General features: G+C 35.9%; 1 protein-coding gene across 3 annotated transcripts in view; it reads left to right on the top strand.

The window, feature by feature from the left end:
* Window positions 1–18,627, top strand: part of RPS6KA3 (ribosomal protein S6 kinase A3) — a 73,269-nt gene that overhangs the window by 1,869 nt on the left and 52,773 nt on the right. For 2 of the 3 annotated variants that reach the window (XM_021552996.4, XM_021552995.4), the window contains exon 2: window positions 11,033–11,089. In XM_021552996.4, the coding sequence (XP_021408671.1) occupies window positions 11,033–11,089 (57 nt within the window). Of the gene's footprint in view, window positions 1–7,327; window positions 7,408–11,032; window positions 11,090–18,627 lie in introns of all 3 variants that reach the window. The other variant, XM_021552994.3, reaches the window with a different exon arrangement.

The raw sequence follows: 18,627 nt of genomic DNA, 5'->3' as shown, positions 1-18,627 counted from the left end.
CATGAAGTGACAGGTTTGTACTCCAAGGCCTAGCCTAGAATAAACAGTTCTTGAAGGGACCAGGCTGCACCTGCAAAAGCTTCTCGGATGACACTCAAAAGGAAAAAGTTACTTAGAAACATTGCTTACATTAAATGACTATTTAAGAAAATATATTTTAGTAAAAATAGGTAAGTTTAAATCAAATATGTCAACAAGTGACCTAAATACATAACTTGGATTTTTGATTTGCATGAGTTGTGTTTATCTGTAGCATAGCAATATCCTAATTACAGACCCTATTCTGCAAGAGTATCCTTGGGCAAAAATGTTCTTACATTTGCCTGAAACTCATTGTGATTTCAGTCATAGTTTGATACTAATAATATCTTTAGCTGTAACTCTGAGTAAAGCATTTCTGCTAACCTCTCAGATTTGCTGACACAGTTCTTGTAATGTTGTATTATCAGCATATGGAATTACAAATTTTTGAGTTTTTTCCTTGTCTTAACGACTTATGGAATTTTTAATTGACTTGATTTTTCATTTGTTTTCCAGCGCAGTCCTGTAGTTACAGTGGTACTGCCAAGGAGGTGATGTTCTGTGATGGGTGTGCAAATTTAGGAGGACTAGAATACTTTTAAATAGCTTTAGTTTGGAAGTGTACTTAACCACAAACAGCTGCTGTAACTTAGGTGAGCAGAACAGTAGAATATAATCTTTCTTTTTTAAAAAATCAGACAATTGTTTTTTAGATAAAATGTGGCTTTATGATTTTTAAAAATCATTTTCAGGACTTCTCTTTCTACAGGTGCAAATAGGTCAGTGATCCACATTGTCTCTGACAGCTTTTTTAATGTGTAAAGTTGTTAAAATATTTTTTAAATAGTGTGTCTGTATGTGTAGTTTCAGTTTCATATTGTAAATCAGAGCACCTTTAAAGCTTGTGGAATGATGCTGTTTCTTACTGACTCAGAGTCTACTCAGGATTCATAACAAGCATAGGTTCGTTTTTCATGGTGAGAATATGCCTGTTATTGCAAGTCATCTGCTTTCGAGCAAATTAAGTATTGATGACTTGAGTTTGCATTTGAATGCCTGAATAACTAGCCTGATCCTTTGATCTGTACTCTCAGTTATGCATATTAATGTCAACTGGAGGAGAATGAATACAGTTATGGCAGCCAAATTTTGGACACCAGTATGTTGAAAGAGCTGGCCATCATAAGGAGATGCCATTTGCTAGACTTTCTGGGAAGCATTTGTGACAGCTGTCATTAGGAGTTTTAATTTAGATGCTCAGAACTGGCTGTGGAGAAATTCTTTTCCCATTGCTCTTGACAGGGTTTATGGTCATTTGTTCAGGTGTTTAAATAGGTGCTATGAATCTTCCTTCGCAAATTTCTGTTTTATAGTGTGTATTATTTGAACTTTGCATGAGACAAGGTATGCTAGCATTTAACAGTCATGCTGCTACTTTAAAGAAACTGGTATAATGCAAATTTTGCTTTGTAATTTTATTTTGATTGTCAGTGTGGCATTCTCTATGTCAATATATATTTCTGGCCTGGAAGCTGAAGTTTGTCAGATGTCTTGCCACCTTTAGCCTTGAGCCTGTGGTTGTGATTGTCTCTTCACATTCTGTACTGTGAATCAGTGTTGTCCTTGTCTTCCACAGGAACTAAGGCAATATTTACAGTAATTTCTGGTATAGCCAACACAGGTAAATACTTAAAGCCAAAGTGGAATCACCTAAATGGACTAGTCTGTGAGGATTTTGAGGACTATCCATTTTCTCTCCATTGTAGACAAAATTATGTGCAGCACTTGGCTGTTGCTTCTCACGTAGAACTGCTGTCAGCATGGTACATTCTGAAGTCTGAATTTTTCACTGATTTATGGGATGATGCTTTCTTGTACTGAGTTAAAAGTGGGAATTAGAAATTTAATTCTGATTTAAATAAGTAGCATAAGCTATATTCCACAAACTGCTGTGATAGACAGATAACAGATCTTTTATGTATGTAAATGCAGCCTTGAGAAACACGTAGTCTGCATGAAAAGTGTTGTGGAGGGTGGTCAGATTTTTCATAACCTTATTGGCACCGTTTTACCCGATTTGTTTTTCAGTTAACACAATCATAGTCCATGACATAGTAAGGATGTCCTGTGGTCAGCTGAGTGGGGCAGGAAAAGGCAGGAGTTTTACTTTGTTGACTTCAGTACCTTCTTGCACTGCTGTGTACTTCCTGCAGTTCTTGATTTTTTTGTAAAGGTGTTGAGTTTAACTTCTTTTAATAGTTCTATTGCTTTTCTTATGACATTGGCAGTTTTCTTGTAATTGTTTTGTTCGTTTTAGTGTAGGCAATATTTCTTGCCCCAGCTGGGATGTGTAACATAAAGTAGATGTAAGAAGATTGACACATTTAAAGGCGTGTCTGTTATCTTTGAACTGGTTGTGGTCTGTCACACTGACTGTAGATGTTTGTAATTTGAAATGCTAGACTTAAAGTCATATTGATATATAGACTGAGGTGGGCGTTTAATTATTTCTGCACATCAAAAATATTAGCTTTGTGTGTTGACTGATCTTGGCAGTTGCCAGATCTACCAGCTTTAAGAACTCAAGATACTCATTTGGAATTGTCATTTTTCTGTGGCACTTGGTTGGGGGAGGTGTTTTGTTTTGGATTTGAGGCTTTTTTTTTTTTTTTTTTTTTTTTTTGTTTTGTTTTGTTTGGGTTCTTTTTTCCACCAGATATAATTCATAGCCATATTCCAATAGTGAAACTTTTAACCTGTTTTTCAGGCTAGAGTAGATTCATATAATTGGGTTTTTTAAATCTTGATAACTTTCAAGAGAACAGTTTAATCAGTAACATTTGAAAAAGTTAGAATCCCTTCAAAGAACTTTTAAGTTTGGGCAAAGTGGTTGAGTACCAACAGTTGCTGTGCTATATGCTTGCATATGTGATACTGTGCTTCTTATTCTCTCCTTATTCCCTGAAATAAGATTAAATGCCTCACCCACTGGAAGTAGAGGGGAGAAAAAATCCTGTGTAACAGATGGGAAAATGAGGCTCAACAGCTTAGTGACCCCATCTAGCATTATTCATTGAGACTGTTCTAGAACTACATGAACTCTGATTTTTTAGGATCTACCCAAAAAGTGGGCCTTGACCACAAAGTTACTGCTAGTTCGTTCCTATCAGTAAGAGTTACTGTATGCTTAATGCTCCACTTAGCTATTTTTGGAGGAAATGTCCTACCATTTCTTTTTATTAATTTATTTGTTCTATGAAGCCATTCAATTTTGTATAAGTGAGTATCTTAAAAATACTTTATTATGGTCTATGTCTGTTTCTTGGCAGTTTCTAAGTTTAAATTAAAATAAAAGTTAAAAGAATATGTAAATAATTTAATATAAGCATTAATTTATTGAAACATGCTTAGCTATGTGCAGATGATATAAAGAAATGGTATTTTGTGATTTTAAATATCTAGCAATGCATAGCTCTGAAAAACAAAACCTTCTTTGTCCTTCAAATTCAAAAGGTGGTGGTTTTTGGATGTAAATATTATTTGAATTATTTCTTGCATAACATGTTTACCAAAATTAGTTACTGTTAGAACTCAAGACTTATTTGTGAAAAAATGCTTTCAGCTTCATGGGGGAATCTTTCTCCTGTAGCTGTCTTCCTGTAGCTAACTTCTGTTACATAGTCAGAACTATACATCAGAAATCCTGAATTTTAGGAAATAGTGAAATTGTTTCACAGCTTATTCTCTCTTCTTAGCAGAACATATCAAAATAATAAATTTCACCTTTTGAATTTACCATGAATTCTGAGAAAGCAGCTCACTTCTGAAAACCTGTGTGTGCTACCCAGGGAAGTGCAGTGCACAGCCTGGCTGTGCCTGCTGGCTGCCCCTGCTCACAGGAGAAGGGCTTGGCACATCCTCCCTGTGTGTGTTCAGTCCCTTGGCAGGAGCCCAGGAAGGCACAGGGCATTTCCGTGCGCCTGGAACTGCAGGAGGCAGGGAAGGTGAGGTGCACCTGCCTTCTCATGCAGGTCTGGTAATAAGATTTGTACACTATCTGGTGCCAGAGTCACTCTTAAGATTATGTGTGCAAGCAGAAGGAATTTCTTCTATTTTCAGGTGTGCAGCAGTGGTTGGATATATTGAGGTAGGTGATTTCTAATGTGTGTATTTTTTCTTCCTCTTTGGAGCAGATGAACAGAGATTAGGTGCTTTGGGGTTTTTGGCTTTGTTTTACTAAGGCTGCTGAATTGATGTGTTAAATATAATAATTTACTACCTATGCACTTGTACAGGTAGGAAACTAAGTGAAACTTTCTCTTCCCTGTCTTTTTCTTATTTTCCTGTGTTGTTTTCTTGGGTTTTTGGTTGACTGGTTAGGTTTTTTTGTGAATACATGACCACACGTGATTTGGAGCTATATAGACTGCTTGCCCAAGACCAAGATTTTATAACAGTACATGTATAGCATCTTGAGTAATGTTGTGGCACTTGTTTGACTTCAAGATATGTTAATTTAGAGAATTAAACTTGCTGAGAGCTGCAAACCTTTTTACTATTCTTTTCTAATGTGACTTGGCACAGTGCTGGACAAATACCAGCCAAGGAAAACATTGCAGTGCAGGAAAGGGGACTGCTTTTCTTATTGTTCAACTATACTCTGGAGTCATACTAGATAGGAAGAAGGTGGCAAAGTAGATAGGATTTAAAAAAATCACGTAGTTAAAGTATCCTAACTTAAAAAAGTTTGGCTTTGTGCCTAAATGATTCGCAGGTTAATGGCTTTTATCTGAGGTTGTTTATGGAGAGGCAAGTTTCAACATCCAGTTGTTTCTCTTAATACTTAGCAAAGGAAGAAGTTAGTCACTTTAGACAATAAAATTGAGAATAAATTATGCGGAACTCATGGAACTTGAGTTAACAAAGTTTTATATTAAAAAATACTTGTGGGATTTTTTTTATATGGAGTTTTTAATACTTGCATGTACTATTTCTAACAGTATATGCAAAATGTTTTGGATAAGTGCTATAAGAGAACAGCTAGAGAAACCTAAGATGATGGCTCACTTCTGCTATTTACATCTAGTAAATTTTAATTAGGTCAGGATTTAGGTAAGTGCTTTGGATCTGTGTGGCTTCGCAGCTCAGAAGTTAGGGCGCAAGTCATTAATTCAGATCCTATTAAAGCCTTACATTTTATTTAAGCACTGGAATAGATTGTGAAAACTCCTGAAGATTTAAGAAGGGCTTAGACATAAATGTCTTGTGAGCAGCATTATAGGAATAGCTGATCATGCTTTGGTGTATGGAGATAGATTGCTTGACCTCTTAAGGTCCTTTTAGTCTATTTTCAACTATTTTTTGCAGGCTTACAAATTTTTTCTCAGGGTAGCTCATTGCTGCTTAGAATAGCAATTTTGAGTGCGCACAGTTCGAAAGGTTTTTACTAAATGTGGTTCTACACAGTGCCTTGTGTTACAGCAGATTTGTTATGAGTGTTTCAGTGGGAATACTGCATTTTGTGCTGCTTTGAGACAAGGCAGAAGCATTGTCACAGCCTTACTCATTCCAAGGACCTCACGGTTCTTGGGCTTTGTCAGTTGAGAGTCCCTTGAAAACACTAGGGAGAAAGAGCTTGGATCTATCTATACACCTAGTGTTTTAATGACTAAATATTAAATAATACTGGAAATTCTCATGTGTTTAAATCCAGTAACTGCAGTTGTTGAGTAAGTCTGGAAGTTTTGGTAGTTGACAACTAGGACTTGCCTGAGAGAAGCTTCATCACCTGTGTTACTCATTGGCATGTTAAAACTTCCACATAACAGTTTGTAAGGGGTCTGATTCAGACATCTTTGCTCATTTGTCCTCAAAGCACCATTCTGCACTGATACACAGTTTCGTTCTTGATTTAACTCTTGTTCAGTCTTGATTAATTGCTTAAGTCTAGGAATAGAACATTTTTTGTGTTTACTGAATTTTATGGTTCTTCTACAAGGCACCAATTACATGGAAAAGCCAATAGTTGCCAAGTCTACTGAACTCTGTTAATAGTATAAGGACTGCCCACTAATTTATATGCTCAATTCCAGAATTAATAATTAGGAAATGTTGAGTTTGATGGCAGAAGAATTATTCCAAAAGATGTACTTCGTATAAGTTTCATAAGGAGTTTTTAAGTAGCTGACAAACATAGTTGAGGAAAAAAGTGAAAATATTTACTAGAAAGAATACTTGAACATGTTAAACAATAGTCTAAATGCAAAGGAGAGATATTCTGGGGATGGAAGAAGGTGTCAAATATTGAAGAAGGTCTGGGGAAAAATTTAATGCACTTCAGAAAAAAAATCCTTTTGGACTGTAGTTTTTAGCAAGGTAGGTCCAAATCAGTGGAACTTTGATTTGCAAACAGAATGTAGGAATGGAGATGCTAAACTAAATCTAAAAATTTCAAGTGTATACTATCTATCATATTTTTGATGAAACTAAGGGGAAAATAGGATAATTAGTACAATAGGAAACATAATGATTTGCCCACTTAAAATTTCAATTTATATGGTTTGGATACATGTAAAAAACACTGTACTGGGAATGATGTTTACCTGACATAATTATTAAAACAAGATGTCCTGCCCCAGACTGCTAAGTCGTAATTGTATTTATGGATGCTAGGTGCTCTATTGTACATACAAAATTACCCATCTGGATCCAGTGCTAATTGAAAAGGTTGATGTGAAAAGCATTAGTTTTATTGTGCAGGTGAGTTCTGCCAGACTTCTGAGACTAATTGGATCTCTTGCAGTAAATGCTGGAACCATAATTTGAAAAAAAAAGTGGCATTATGACTTGCAGATCAATATGCAACTGTAGTATGCAAAGTACAGGATATTCAGTGCTTCAAAGGAAGTGGTTAATTGATTGTAGGGAGATGTGGGCTACATTTCTTGGTGTACTTCTTTCTTACAAAGAGTTTGGTATGACTGTGTTTTCTTGATGCCAGTACCTTAACATATGATGCTATTTGTGACCGCGTCGTCCCTGCAGTGGTTTTTATGGGTGTGCATTACTGGTCCAGATTTGAAATAATTTGAATTTTAAAAAAACTTTCTTTAAACTGTCTTTCTGCCAGGGAATTTGTAGGAGTTTTTACATTCTGAGACTTATTGGGTTGAAACCTGTAATTTTTGATTGCTAGAAATATTGATGATTGATTGACTTTTGTGTCACATATTCTGTCACATCATTTGGGGGACATTAATGTACTAACTGGCTGATAAAGATTCACTGGTGTCTGTCTGCTTTACAGCTAGTAGAGAACCTGTAGGATCTCTTTGTGTTCCTGTCCATGTGCCTTCAGGAAAACTGCTGGAGCCCAGCTGTGTTTAGGTATTGATTTCTACTAATTTAGTGAGATATGGCAACAGGTTTAAAAGCTTTGGGGAAACAAAATTTGTACCTTAATTAACATGACTTTTGCCACTGGAAAGCAGAATAGGAAGTTGAATCACAGTGGGTTGGAAGACCATTTTGTAGGTTGCCTTTGTAAGGGATGTGCACCCTCCTTTCCCTGGCGGAAATTGATTGTTGATGTGTTCAGGTGCAAGTAGAAATTTTCTGTGGACCTTTTCTGTTATTTTTTGATACTTCTCTTGTGTTGCCATCTGAAATATGTTTTACTTTTGGAATACTGGGAATACCTAGTATATTACCAGAATACTGGGAATAGCCAGATCTTGGATTAATTCTGCTTACTTAGTTGTCCTGCTATGGGAGGAGAGCACCTTAAGAATAATAAAGGACTAGAGTCTCTGTCCTTTGAATTAAACTAATTTGAGAACATGAAGGATACATATTCAGCCTTATCTTACATCAGACTATTATATCTGCTCCCAGCCTCTTATGCCATTGAGGCATGCCCTTGGTGCTAGTTAAATACTAGAGGAAGTCTATGCACAGCAAAACAAAATGTATTTCATTTGCTCACCTCTTAAGCATGCTGCTGACCTCCTCACTCCACACTGGTTTCAATAGTGCCATTTCTAACAGGAACCTTCGGGCTTTACATTTTAATTCCTAAGAAAGGCTGTGCACTTTGTAGCCTTTCTTAATACACAGCTGCTTTCCATTTAATGGTATATACCAGCAAACCATAAATCATATATACATATTCTTCTTTACCTTACATGGCTCAGACTGTTCTAAGAAAAACTGGTTCTACCATCTAGTGATTCCCTTAGCATAATCATTGCTTGGGTAGACCTGTTTGGAAAGATCTTGCTAAGCCAGTGCTCTGGCTCAGACAGGACTGTGTGGCGCTCATGCTGATTCCTTGAGTTTGTTCCTAGTTCCAGTGAGTGTGTTTTGCTTTAGTTCAGCTGCAAAGTAACTGTAAGGAGTGCAGGATTAAACAGGAAGACCAGACTGTACAATACAGTTTATTTGTTTTGCAGAAGCTTGCTGTGGTTTTTCTCGTTGATTGTTGAGAAAGTCAGTGAGGTTGAAGATGAGAGCCTTTTTAAAAACAGAAGTTGATCTCACCTTTTTGTCTTTAAATGGAGGCTTGTCCGAAGTTTCTGAGAGTGCATTTCACTTCCAACAGATTTCAGTTGTCTTAAAATAGTAAATGTGAAAACTTAAACTTACTGTGTGGTAAATTCTTATTTAACCTGCAGTAAATGTACATTATTATTTAGCAGAATGACTGTTGTAGCAGGAATGACTATTTCTGAAAATCTGCATGTGGAGTGGAGTCAGTGTAGAGCACATGGTTTTGATAGATAAATTGCTCTATTTTAGGCCCCAGAGTTTAGCCATTGTTACTGTTAGGACATTACAGACTCCTCCTTTTCAGCTAAAGTCAATTGTTTTATTTGTTCTACTGATTTTTTTTTTTTTCCTGATTGGCAAGATCAAAGGAAGCTATCTTGTAGCATGAACAGAATGTAGAGATGTGTAGCTAAAATACTAATGTTAATTTATGTAGTAAGTTTGAGAAAAGGGGAAGTATGTGACTTGTGGCCTTGATGGTAATGATATATGTGTACTTAATATACAGCTTGTCCCTGTAAACAAGCTTTATTAAAAACACTCATTTCTGTTACTTAGCTAAGCTGGTGTTTTTCTGGCATTCCATTTGATAATATCAACTTTTTATGTATCTTAAAGAAGAATAGTACAATACAATATGCACTGCCTGTGCACTATAAGTAAAAGATATTACAGTGTAGGGAATGTGGGCTTTTTGGATAATCATCAAATTACCCTTTGCTGTACTGATAAAAATGTGTATTAACTGCCCTTAACTGAGAGAGCTTTTAAAGATTATATTCACTGCTGTAATAATGTACAGCACATGCCACTGATTTCTTACTAGAAAGAAATCTTTCCATTATGAAAAGAAGACTTTTAGAGTAGACCAGCGTCATGTAAGAAATCTCTAGTATCTTCCTGAAGCCAGGAAATATGAGAAAATAGCACTGCTACCATGTGCCAGATGTCTGCACTAGGAAGACAATCAGAAAGACCAGCCTTCATCCCCTCCCCACCATCAAAACAAAACAACCAAAAAACAACAACAAAAAAAAAACCACCCCAAAAAACTAAAGAAACACCCCCTCAAAAAAACCCAACCCATATGTGTCATATTTGGAAATTCATGATTCCTATAATTTAGTTTTTTCTAGCTACATCTCCCAGCAAAAAAAAAAAAAAGTCCTCTGGAGAAAAGTTGCTAGAGAGCTGGTAATCATCTGATTGAACATTCAGTGTGCTTGCAATATTTGAAAATTAGAATTTGAAAGTGGTTTGGATTTCATCTGTCACATATGAAAGACTCTAGCCATATGCAAGCTAGAAGATTCTATTAATCTAATTGAAGAATAATAGATGTTATTACAGAAGAGGCTAGGAAGGCTCTGAAGAATTATGCTGAAAAACTGAGTAGTGGGAAGAAAGGTGTGAAATGAAGGTAAAATCTGAATTTCTGAGCAGCTTATTAACTTTCGGGCTTCTAAAAGGTAACTATACATGTATGCAACTTTTAAGTAAATTAGGATTTGAAAAAAGTTGATTAATTAGACCTTGGGTTCTCTAGGGAAACAATTCACAAATGAGCTCAAATTCTGTCTCGATGGTAATGGAAAATGGTAACCATTTTTAATAGTTTTTCATTTGTTTCTAAAATGATACTGAATTGCTGTTAAACTTTAGGAGCAAACTAAGAATTAATGCCTGAGGTGATGCCCTGTACCATAACTTAGGAAGTACTTACTTTTACTTACAACTTGCTGTTGGTCATGTTTGTTGTACAAGCAAAGTCATTCAAAGTTTTTCAGGGAAAAATTATCTCTTAGAAATTCTCCAAGTATAATATCACTGTCAAGCAAAAGAAAGCCTTTGTTGACAAACAAGGTATTGAAGATTTTTAATTTTTTAAAAATCTTTATGGCTAAATTTCAAATTTAAAAGCCTTTTTCTGTATGGCTTGTTAGAATGGCCTTTGGGAAAGTACAGAAAATGGTAAATGATGTAAAACTGATAGTAAAATTAGAATTGCATTCAATATTTTTTTATTCTATACTGTAGGTATAAATTTTTCTTAAGGTGGAATAAGGGCTGACTTGCTATGTAAGGACATGCTTCTAGAAAGAACCCCTTTATCTGTTCATTTTGTGTGGCTTTTTGCCACACAAAATGAACAGGTTTAACTGCTTTGCAGAAGTGGTAGTAATGGAAAATAATGTCTACCTGTGTAGTAGTGAGGCCTCAAATGCCAGGTGATTTTATGTATTTGTTACTGTGACTTCATCCAGGTTGAAAATACATGAGGCTCAAAGCAACAGTGGCATTACATGCCAGCAATAGGGAGTTTTCCATGTTTACTTTCAATTACCTGCTTTTGTAGAATATGGAGAAGAGAGTACAACAGTATGCTATGAAAGCCTATCTCCAATATATTGATTTCTGTACTTGGATTCAGTATTTATTTTCACTTTCTGTGTCTTTTTTACAGAATGGACAGCAAATTGTGGATGAGCCTATGGGAGAAGATGATATCAACCAACAAACTGTAAGTAAAAGATGGCTGTAATAAAAATAATACCATATTGGTGCACATTGACATCAGTTAATTCATAATGGCAGTTTGCCACTAGTGTTTTGTTGTTTGAGATTACTGGACATGGGGTGCACTCTCAGATCTTAATATTTTTGAAAGAGGTTTTTTTTCCTCACTGACTCAGGTCTAGTTTGGCATCCTGCTGTTCTCAAAACTCATTCCTCAGCCTTTAGTAGTATTTCAGGGAAGGTCAAGTGGGAGGAACAACCGTGAAAGTGTTGTTACCACTGTGCTTGTTATTGGAAGGCATTCATCAAAGGAATTCTTAACCTAGGCTTCTTAAAAATAGAGATTGTTACTGAAGAGAAGGTCGGTGAACCTTCCTGACCGTGATGATTTTTAACGTTCCTTGTCTTCATGTCAAACTTGCAGTTTACAAAGTTTCATAATGTGAAGATACCAAGTTCGCTTTTCTTGTTGCAATGCCTGTGAATTTTGTCAAACGTGAAGTTTAGCTGTACTTTTGTGTTAGAGAGTACTAGCTGAATGCTAAGTCTGGTGATAAATGGCTTTGCCAATAAAAACAATTTTTGAAACTCCCTATTTGGTTGGACTTCAGGGTTCATATACTGCTATTGCATATTGTGTGGACTTCAGGTTGTGAGTAGATGATCCAGCTGTTTCCCATTCCACCTGTGCTGCTTGACAGGGAGGAGGTGGAAGAGTAGTATCAGCCTGAGAAGAAAGGGAGGGTGAAGAAAAAGGTGGTTTTAGTTTCATCTTTGTTTCTCACCACAAAGGCAGCGGGTGAAATAAATATTCCCTAAGCTGATACCCTTTGGCCCATGGTGGTAACTGGTGTGTGCTGTCCCTGTTCTTAAGCAGTGCATGAACTTTTCTCCTACATGTCCTGTTGAGGAGGGGGGTTGAGAAAGCAGCTGGGTTGGGTGTCTGGCAGCCAGCTAAGGTTTATCCCTCAAAATTATTGAACTTCTCTTTCAATTTTTGATAACTACAGGATGTTTACAAATGTTTCCCTGTATTTCCTTTGTAAATTTCCAAAATGCTGCTTTTGGGGTGAACATCATAACCATCAAAAAGTTAAAACATTACTCTGGTATTCTTTCTGTCATGCTTGAGCTGCTTGGTTAAGATTGTTTTAGCTTTTTAATGTCTCAGGTTAGTATTTTAGGAGTATACTTTGCATTTATTTCTAGGCTGTGGTGAGTAAAAAGGTTGCCAGTTGTGGTGTAAATTAATCTAGGGGTTTTTAAACAAGTTGTTACTTCAATTGCTCAGTCAGTTATAGCTGGAAGTTAACCAGTGCTGTCAGTCGGGTGATAAAATACTACCCGAGCTGGGATGTGAGATTGTCGGTGCTTCATAATCTGTTTTGGCAATATACAGACAATTAAAAATTACCATTGAAACTCATTTAAGTTGTTTTGTTTAACTTTGCACTTAAATGGTCTTGGGGCACTTACATAATTGCTAACAATTTATGACATTTCTCAATTGTAACTGAGGACAGTAGAATGCCTAGGGTGTACTGGCAAATGAGGTAAGAAGATGAAATACTTTGGTAGGTGTATAGAGCATGGAAGTTCAGGACAGAAAGTTGCCATACTTCTGTGGAGACAGAAGGTGAAAGCTTGAAATCTACATCCTTTTGCTGTCTGAAGTGGTTGGCTAGAATGCTAATAATGGAAATGAGATAGGAAGTTTAAGATAAATATTAAAACTTAACACAGTTCTATGTACATGGGAAGTCTCTCTAGTATTCTGTGTATCATAAGATAGATTGTTTCATTACATCTGTGTTCTTTTGGTCAAAAGTAAAGGTAATTACAGGAAAGCCTGAGTTACATAGCTGTGATTAAAATTTGATGGTTGTTTTAGGAAAATCAGGAGCTATAAAGATACCCATTTCTCAGGAATCCGAGATGCTGTATGGTTCAAAGTCTTGTTTCTTTTAAAAGGGCACTCATTCAGTACTCTGGTTTTATTACAACAAGTGTGCTGATTATATCTGACTTTATAGCTTGTTACCAACATTTTTTATCTGTATCTCATAAATGACCTGGGACCAGCAGGAAATAAACGTAAGAACAGCTGGCTGAAACTTAACCGGATGTGAAAACCTATGTGAACATTACTGAAAGGGGAAGCTATTTAAAGCCTTTTGTTTGCTACCTTTCTCTTGTGCTGTCTGCCATTGCTTTTTGTACCTCTGTGGCCATAGAGATTGAGTAAGTTAACTGAGCAAATTGTTTTGAGCTGTTGCAATCATGCTGAATGCTTTATTGCTAGTTAAAGCTAATCAGAAGTTGCAGCTAGTCTAACAGGTGGCTTCCCGTTTTATGTGTATGTGAAGAGCATATCATATTTGTGCTGTGTTCTTTGTTATCTGGATTCTATGCAACTGATTAAATACTTAGTACAACTGATGCATTACCATTGCATTCTACTAGCTTAAGCCTAATTATTAAACATATGAAAAATATTAGGTTCCAAGAATTTGTGAAGTTTTCTTTTCACTAGAAGTGAAGTTTTCATTTGTAAGTTGCAGGAAATTTTTTTTCTTTGGTAACCTGCAAGAACTAAAGGTTTTTTTTTTCCCCAGTACAGGCAGAAGTGGAACCTGTTCAGGTTCAAACCTGGGATGAACCTGTCTCCAATGCAGGTGTCGGGGTCATATTACTACCCTTGACTTCTTGCTTTGGCCCTACTTTAAACAAGCAGAATTAAAGCTTACATAGAATTAAAACTAAATCAAAACAAATCATATTGAAATATGCTGATCGGGGTGATAAAAAATTAAATCTTAGTAGCTGTCATCCTCTTACTAAAAACATATAACTAAGGTAATAACAACTAGTCAGTGGGTAGTCAAAAGGTAGGGTAAGAAATCCAAAAATAATTCAGTAGTTTAAAAGGTCTTTTTAGTTTATGTTTTTCTGGTAGAATTTAAATAACACATCTGTTTGCAGTCAGGAGAGATGAAAATTAAGACCATTGTCTTCCTAGTCAGTGTTTTTTATTGAAAGAGTTTATAAGAAAAGCGTGATCTTAAAAATGGCTTCAGTGTACATTGGAAAAATAATTTGAAGCATGTGGACAATACAGTCTCTTTGAAGTATTGCATTTGATTGGTCGGTGCTGAGATTATGTATTTTACATGCATATATACCATACAATGTACACTAAATCTATAATGCACTGCAGTGGGGGTGTCAAGAAAAGTAGAGGGAGCTCATTCACCAGTTACAGCCGTGGGCAAAACAGCCCCCATCACTCAAGCAGCAGATTACTAAATCCAGAGTAATCTGGGGTAATCTCATTTGTTGTGTCTTCATCTGTGAAAATAATGTAGGATAAGAACGTTATTCAGGAAAAAAAGCATAACAAAACTGAATGATTTTTAGATTTTAAAACTTTTCAGAGAGGCTTTAGCAGATTTTTAGTTTCACCTCAATTTCTAATAATCTGTACTAGTGAGAACTCAATGTTTCAGAAACTTTTGCTTGTCCTTTGGCAAGTTGAGGCACTGTTTCAGAACTGGTCTAAACTTCTGTTGGATATTCCTGCTTAGGTGGTCAGTAACAGTTTCCATGTTTAAGAACAGTCATGTTTGTTAACATGACAATGAAGGCATTTCTGATTTTGATATACTTGTTTTGCTTTTGCTGATACAACCTTCACTTTTCAATTTTTTGTGTGCATGTTTATGAAACTTTTGATTAAAATTCTTGGCTCTGTGGTAGAGGTTTTAAGACATAGCTATAATTTCTTAAACATTAGGGAAATGTTTGGATTCACCAGTGTTCATAATCCAAGTTTTGGATTTCTCGTTATTTACAGATTGATACTTAATTTTAGTTGAAACAGCTACTTATGTAGCTACTTGTAGCTTGGTTTTCAAATACTAAACTTGTACTTTAAAGTATTCTGTGAATCTTACATTACTTTTAGCATATTCTACTAAATATACTTAGATATATGTACTCACGTATTTAATTTTATTTTCCAATCAAATAACTTTATTCTTGAACAAATAAGAGATTTTTTTAGGCAAACAATTTATATCTGTAAAAATTAACTTCAGTTATTTTCTTCTCAGTGACCAGACTGTGCTTTGTAAAAGGCTAAATACTTTTTTTTTTGTCTAATGTGATGAAATTAGGAATTCATTATCTTCCAAAGGACTCTACTCTGCTGAAACTTGGATGAATTTTGTTAGCAACTTTGTGACATGGTGCATTTTACCTCTCTGAGAATGGACTTTCAGGAATTCATGTAAGAAGTTACAGCATCCTTGTAAACAGTGCAGACCATTTGGTCTGAGATGTTAACTCTTAGATATCAAACTAATACATAAGGAAGGCAAGCCCTGGAATACTTTTTTTTCTCCTAAGATGTCATCAGGTGTTGAGGAAAGATTACAGCAAAACTTTCATTAATGTGTTCTACTGGATTTTCTAAATGACTTCTTTTGCATTTGATGTCTTACATGGAGAGAAAACAGATGGTAGCCCTGCAAAGCCTGTAAACTGACAGATGGAAGCTGCCACACCCCCTGTTTAATAGAATATTGCTGCTTTGACTATACAAATGTATTTATTATGAAGTAAAGTATATTATTCAGCTTCTGAAAACTCAAAAAATTAGCTCTCTGTTCCTCAACTGTTGACCTTTGTCAAACAAGGGCTTTTCATTCCATATGTGTACTGCTTCTTTGTTTTTTGCAAATAAATTGAAAGCAATCCATACAACAGAGCCTTGCTTTTCTAGCACTGTATAGACTTTATTTGCATTGTTACACTTCTCAAACGGAGGGTATAGGAGATTGTCAGTTTATCTGAAGGACTCTACTTATATTGAATGTTTCAGCATTCAGTAAAACTCAGGGATTCCCGAATGTTCTGTATTGCTTCGAGAGTTCCTCAGCATTTTTTACTTTTCCTGTTCTCTGTAGTGTCTGTGAGCTCTGTTTTCTAGAAAGTCTAGGCAGCATTTCCTGTCGTTTTTGTAAACTCAGATCATCCAATTTAAACAATGAGGAGGGGATAATGGGAGATGAACTCACTTTATATTTCTGTACTGGAGGAGAAGGAAATGCATTGTGCAAGTGGAGTTCTGCGATTGACAGGACTGTGACTGACAGGCATACCGCATTCCCTTTGTTTTGGAGACAGCTGTGTCTCCTGATAAACAAGTATAATATAAATCCTTATCAAAATTTTAAGTTAGGGAAGCTACTTGCTGGAGCAATTTGTTCTTTTCATCAGAGACTTCCCTGTTGGGGACTGCTGCCCTCTAACCTGTCTCCATACATGAAGGAATATTTAAAAGAGCAAGCTTTCTTCTGAGAGGTGCTCAAAGCGAGTTGTGTAGCTCATATCTTAATGTTTCTGGTTGGCTGCTGGTGCTCTTTGGGAACCATGCAGATTGTGTTCTCCCAGAACACAAGAAATTTCTTCCACCTGCCAGAATCACGCCGGTTATAGGAGAGCTATTGTTGTGAAGTAACCCCACTGACCCCTGAGCACAGTGCTTTGTACTTCTCTGGGAGGTCACATAAAAGGTTTGGGAGAGCAGTAGTCAGTAATTGTACGAATGTTTCAGTTGAAATGGCTTATTCCCGTCACCCTTAGCAGATACAGCATATCTGCAGTAAAATACACTCATACCATTACAGCCACAAGATAAGAAAATTATTATTTACCCACAGTATCTTTTTGTCTGTAGGGAATATTGTAGTTAGAGCTTGTCTTACCATTTACTCTCCATTTCTGCCTTTAGCCCTTTTTGGTACAACAGGATTTATTAGTGACTTGAAGATTCCTGGTCACTCTGCTGTTAGTGTAATTGTATCTATTATTAACAAGGTAAAGACAGAGAGCTTGAGTGGTCTCCCATTTGTTTATTTAAATTTCTTCTAAGTTTTCCAAGTGCAAATAACTATATTGCTGTTAAACTGCAAAAATAAATTCTTGTGGTATTTCAGTTTTGAAGGAGGAAGTAGCTACATGTTTGAACCAATTGAAGAGAGGAAAGCTTCAAGTAATTTTATGCTGTTTATGAAATATTTGAAATCCTTATGTTGCACTAAGCTTATTGTGTTCAAGAAGCTTTGTTCATCTTGAAACTAATATTTAATAATTCTTCATGCTGTCTTACTACTGCTGTAGGAAAGACTGCTTCTTCCAAAAAGGCTGTACCACACTGGACTGTAAAAAGCATATTGGCAATGAGCACTTCTGAGCCTTCAGTTGAATCACAAAGTCCTCCTTTGTGTAGTAGTAGTTCCTGAAGGCCTGTGTTTATTATAATAATAATAATTGTGTATATTCGGTACACAGATTTTGAAAGATTGTCCCTGCAGATGTGACACAAAGACCCATAGGAGTACAAAAGAACACTAAAATAGCACAATTTTGCATCTGGGATATGGCTAAAGTCAGGTCTTTATTTCACCTCTCCATTTTGACAAGAGGATCTTGGCTCATGCTGAGGAGATGTGTAATCCCAGTTTAAAGGAAAAGCCAGAAACTGATAGTGTAGGGAACCAGGATGTGGGATAGAGATAGCAATGTGTTCGGTCACTTAAATTACTGGCTTTGTCTTCTGAAGAAGAATTAAAATATAACAAAAAATGAAGTAATCCAGATATTTGTTAGAGCCCAATGAAGGGAAGCTGTCTGCAGGGTGGGTTTGTTTTCATGTCTTGTGCAAGCAGGACTACAGTATTTTGCTGTATGTTTCCTTTGATACATAGTCTCTAAACGGAATCACCTGGATATGTTTATAGCTGAATCCTTGTATATGCCTTTGACTAAAGCTTTTTACTTGCCTGTGTTTGTTTATTACTTGAAAAACAGACTTATTCTACTAAAGGAGCATGTACTTTGCAATTCATTGTTTTAACAAGTATCAACAAAGCTAAAGATAGTGTCAATATTCAGGAAAATAGCTCCTGAAAATAGTCTAGAGAGATCAAATTAAAAATCTTTTCTCTTACTCTTTGCAGTAAATAGATCGAATCCTAATTCCTAAAACATTTGAAGTGTTTGGGACTTGTTAAATATTGAAAGAAAGCTTAGGGATTTTTTTTACTTCAAGAAGTTCAGTTTCTACAGAGCAATACAATACTGGTGCATAAGTCAGACATTTGAGCTGGGCAATCCAATTTAAATATTTCTCCAGTTTGCTTTGGCCTAGAATATCTGTGGAGCATTTTCTGTGTGCAGGATTTCAAAGGACTAGGCACAAGGTCATTTTGGTCCTCTAACTAAACTCTAGTAAATAAAAACAATCTTTAGGCATTCTCTGCATTGAAGTCTGTAAGACAGTGATATGTGAGATCTTAAAACATTTTGTAAAGTTAAATTCATAAACATACATTTATCACATATAGACTAAAAATACTTGCTATTGTGCTTAATCAGTGAAATGTTACATAGTAGTGTGATTTCTGAAATAGATGCTGGTCTCTTTTGTTCTTTTCTGGGAACCAGGAATCAGTAACATCTGCAACAGCCTGTTGCTAT

This window comes from Lonchura striata, chromosome 1, assembly GCF_050655825.1.
Source record: "Lonchura striata isolate lonStrDom1 chromosome 1, ASM5065582v1, whole genome shotgun sequence".
Classification (NCBI taxonomy): Eukaryota; Metazoa; Chordata; class Aves; order Passeriformes; family Estrildidae; genus Lonchura; species Lonchura striata.
Note: the sequence above shows the minus strand (reverse complement) of the source record. Positions and strands in the feature narration are given on the sequence as shown.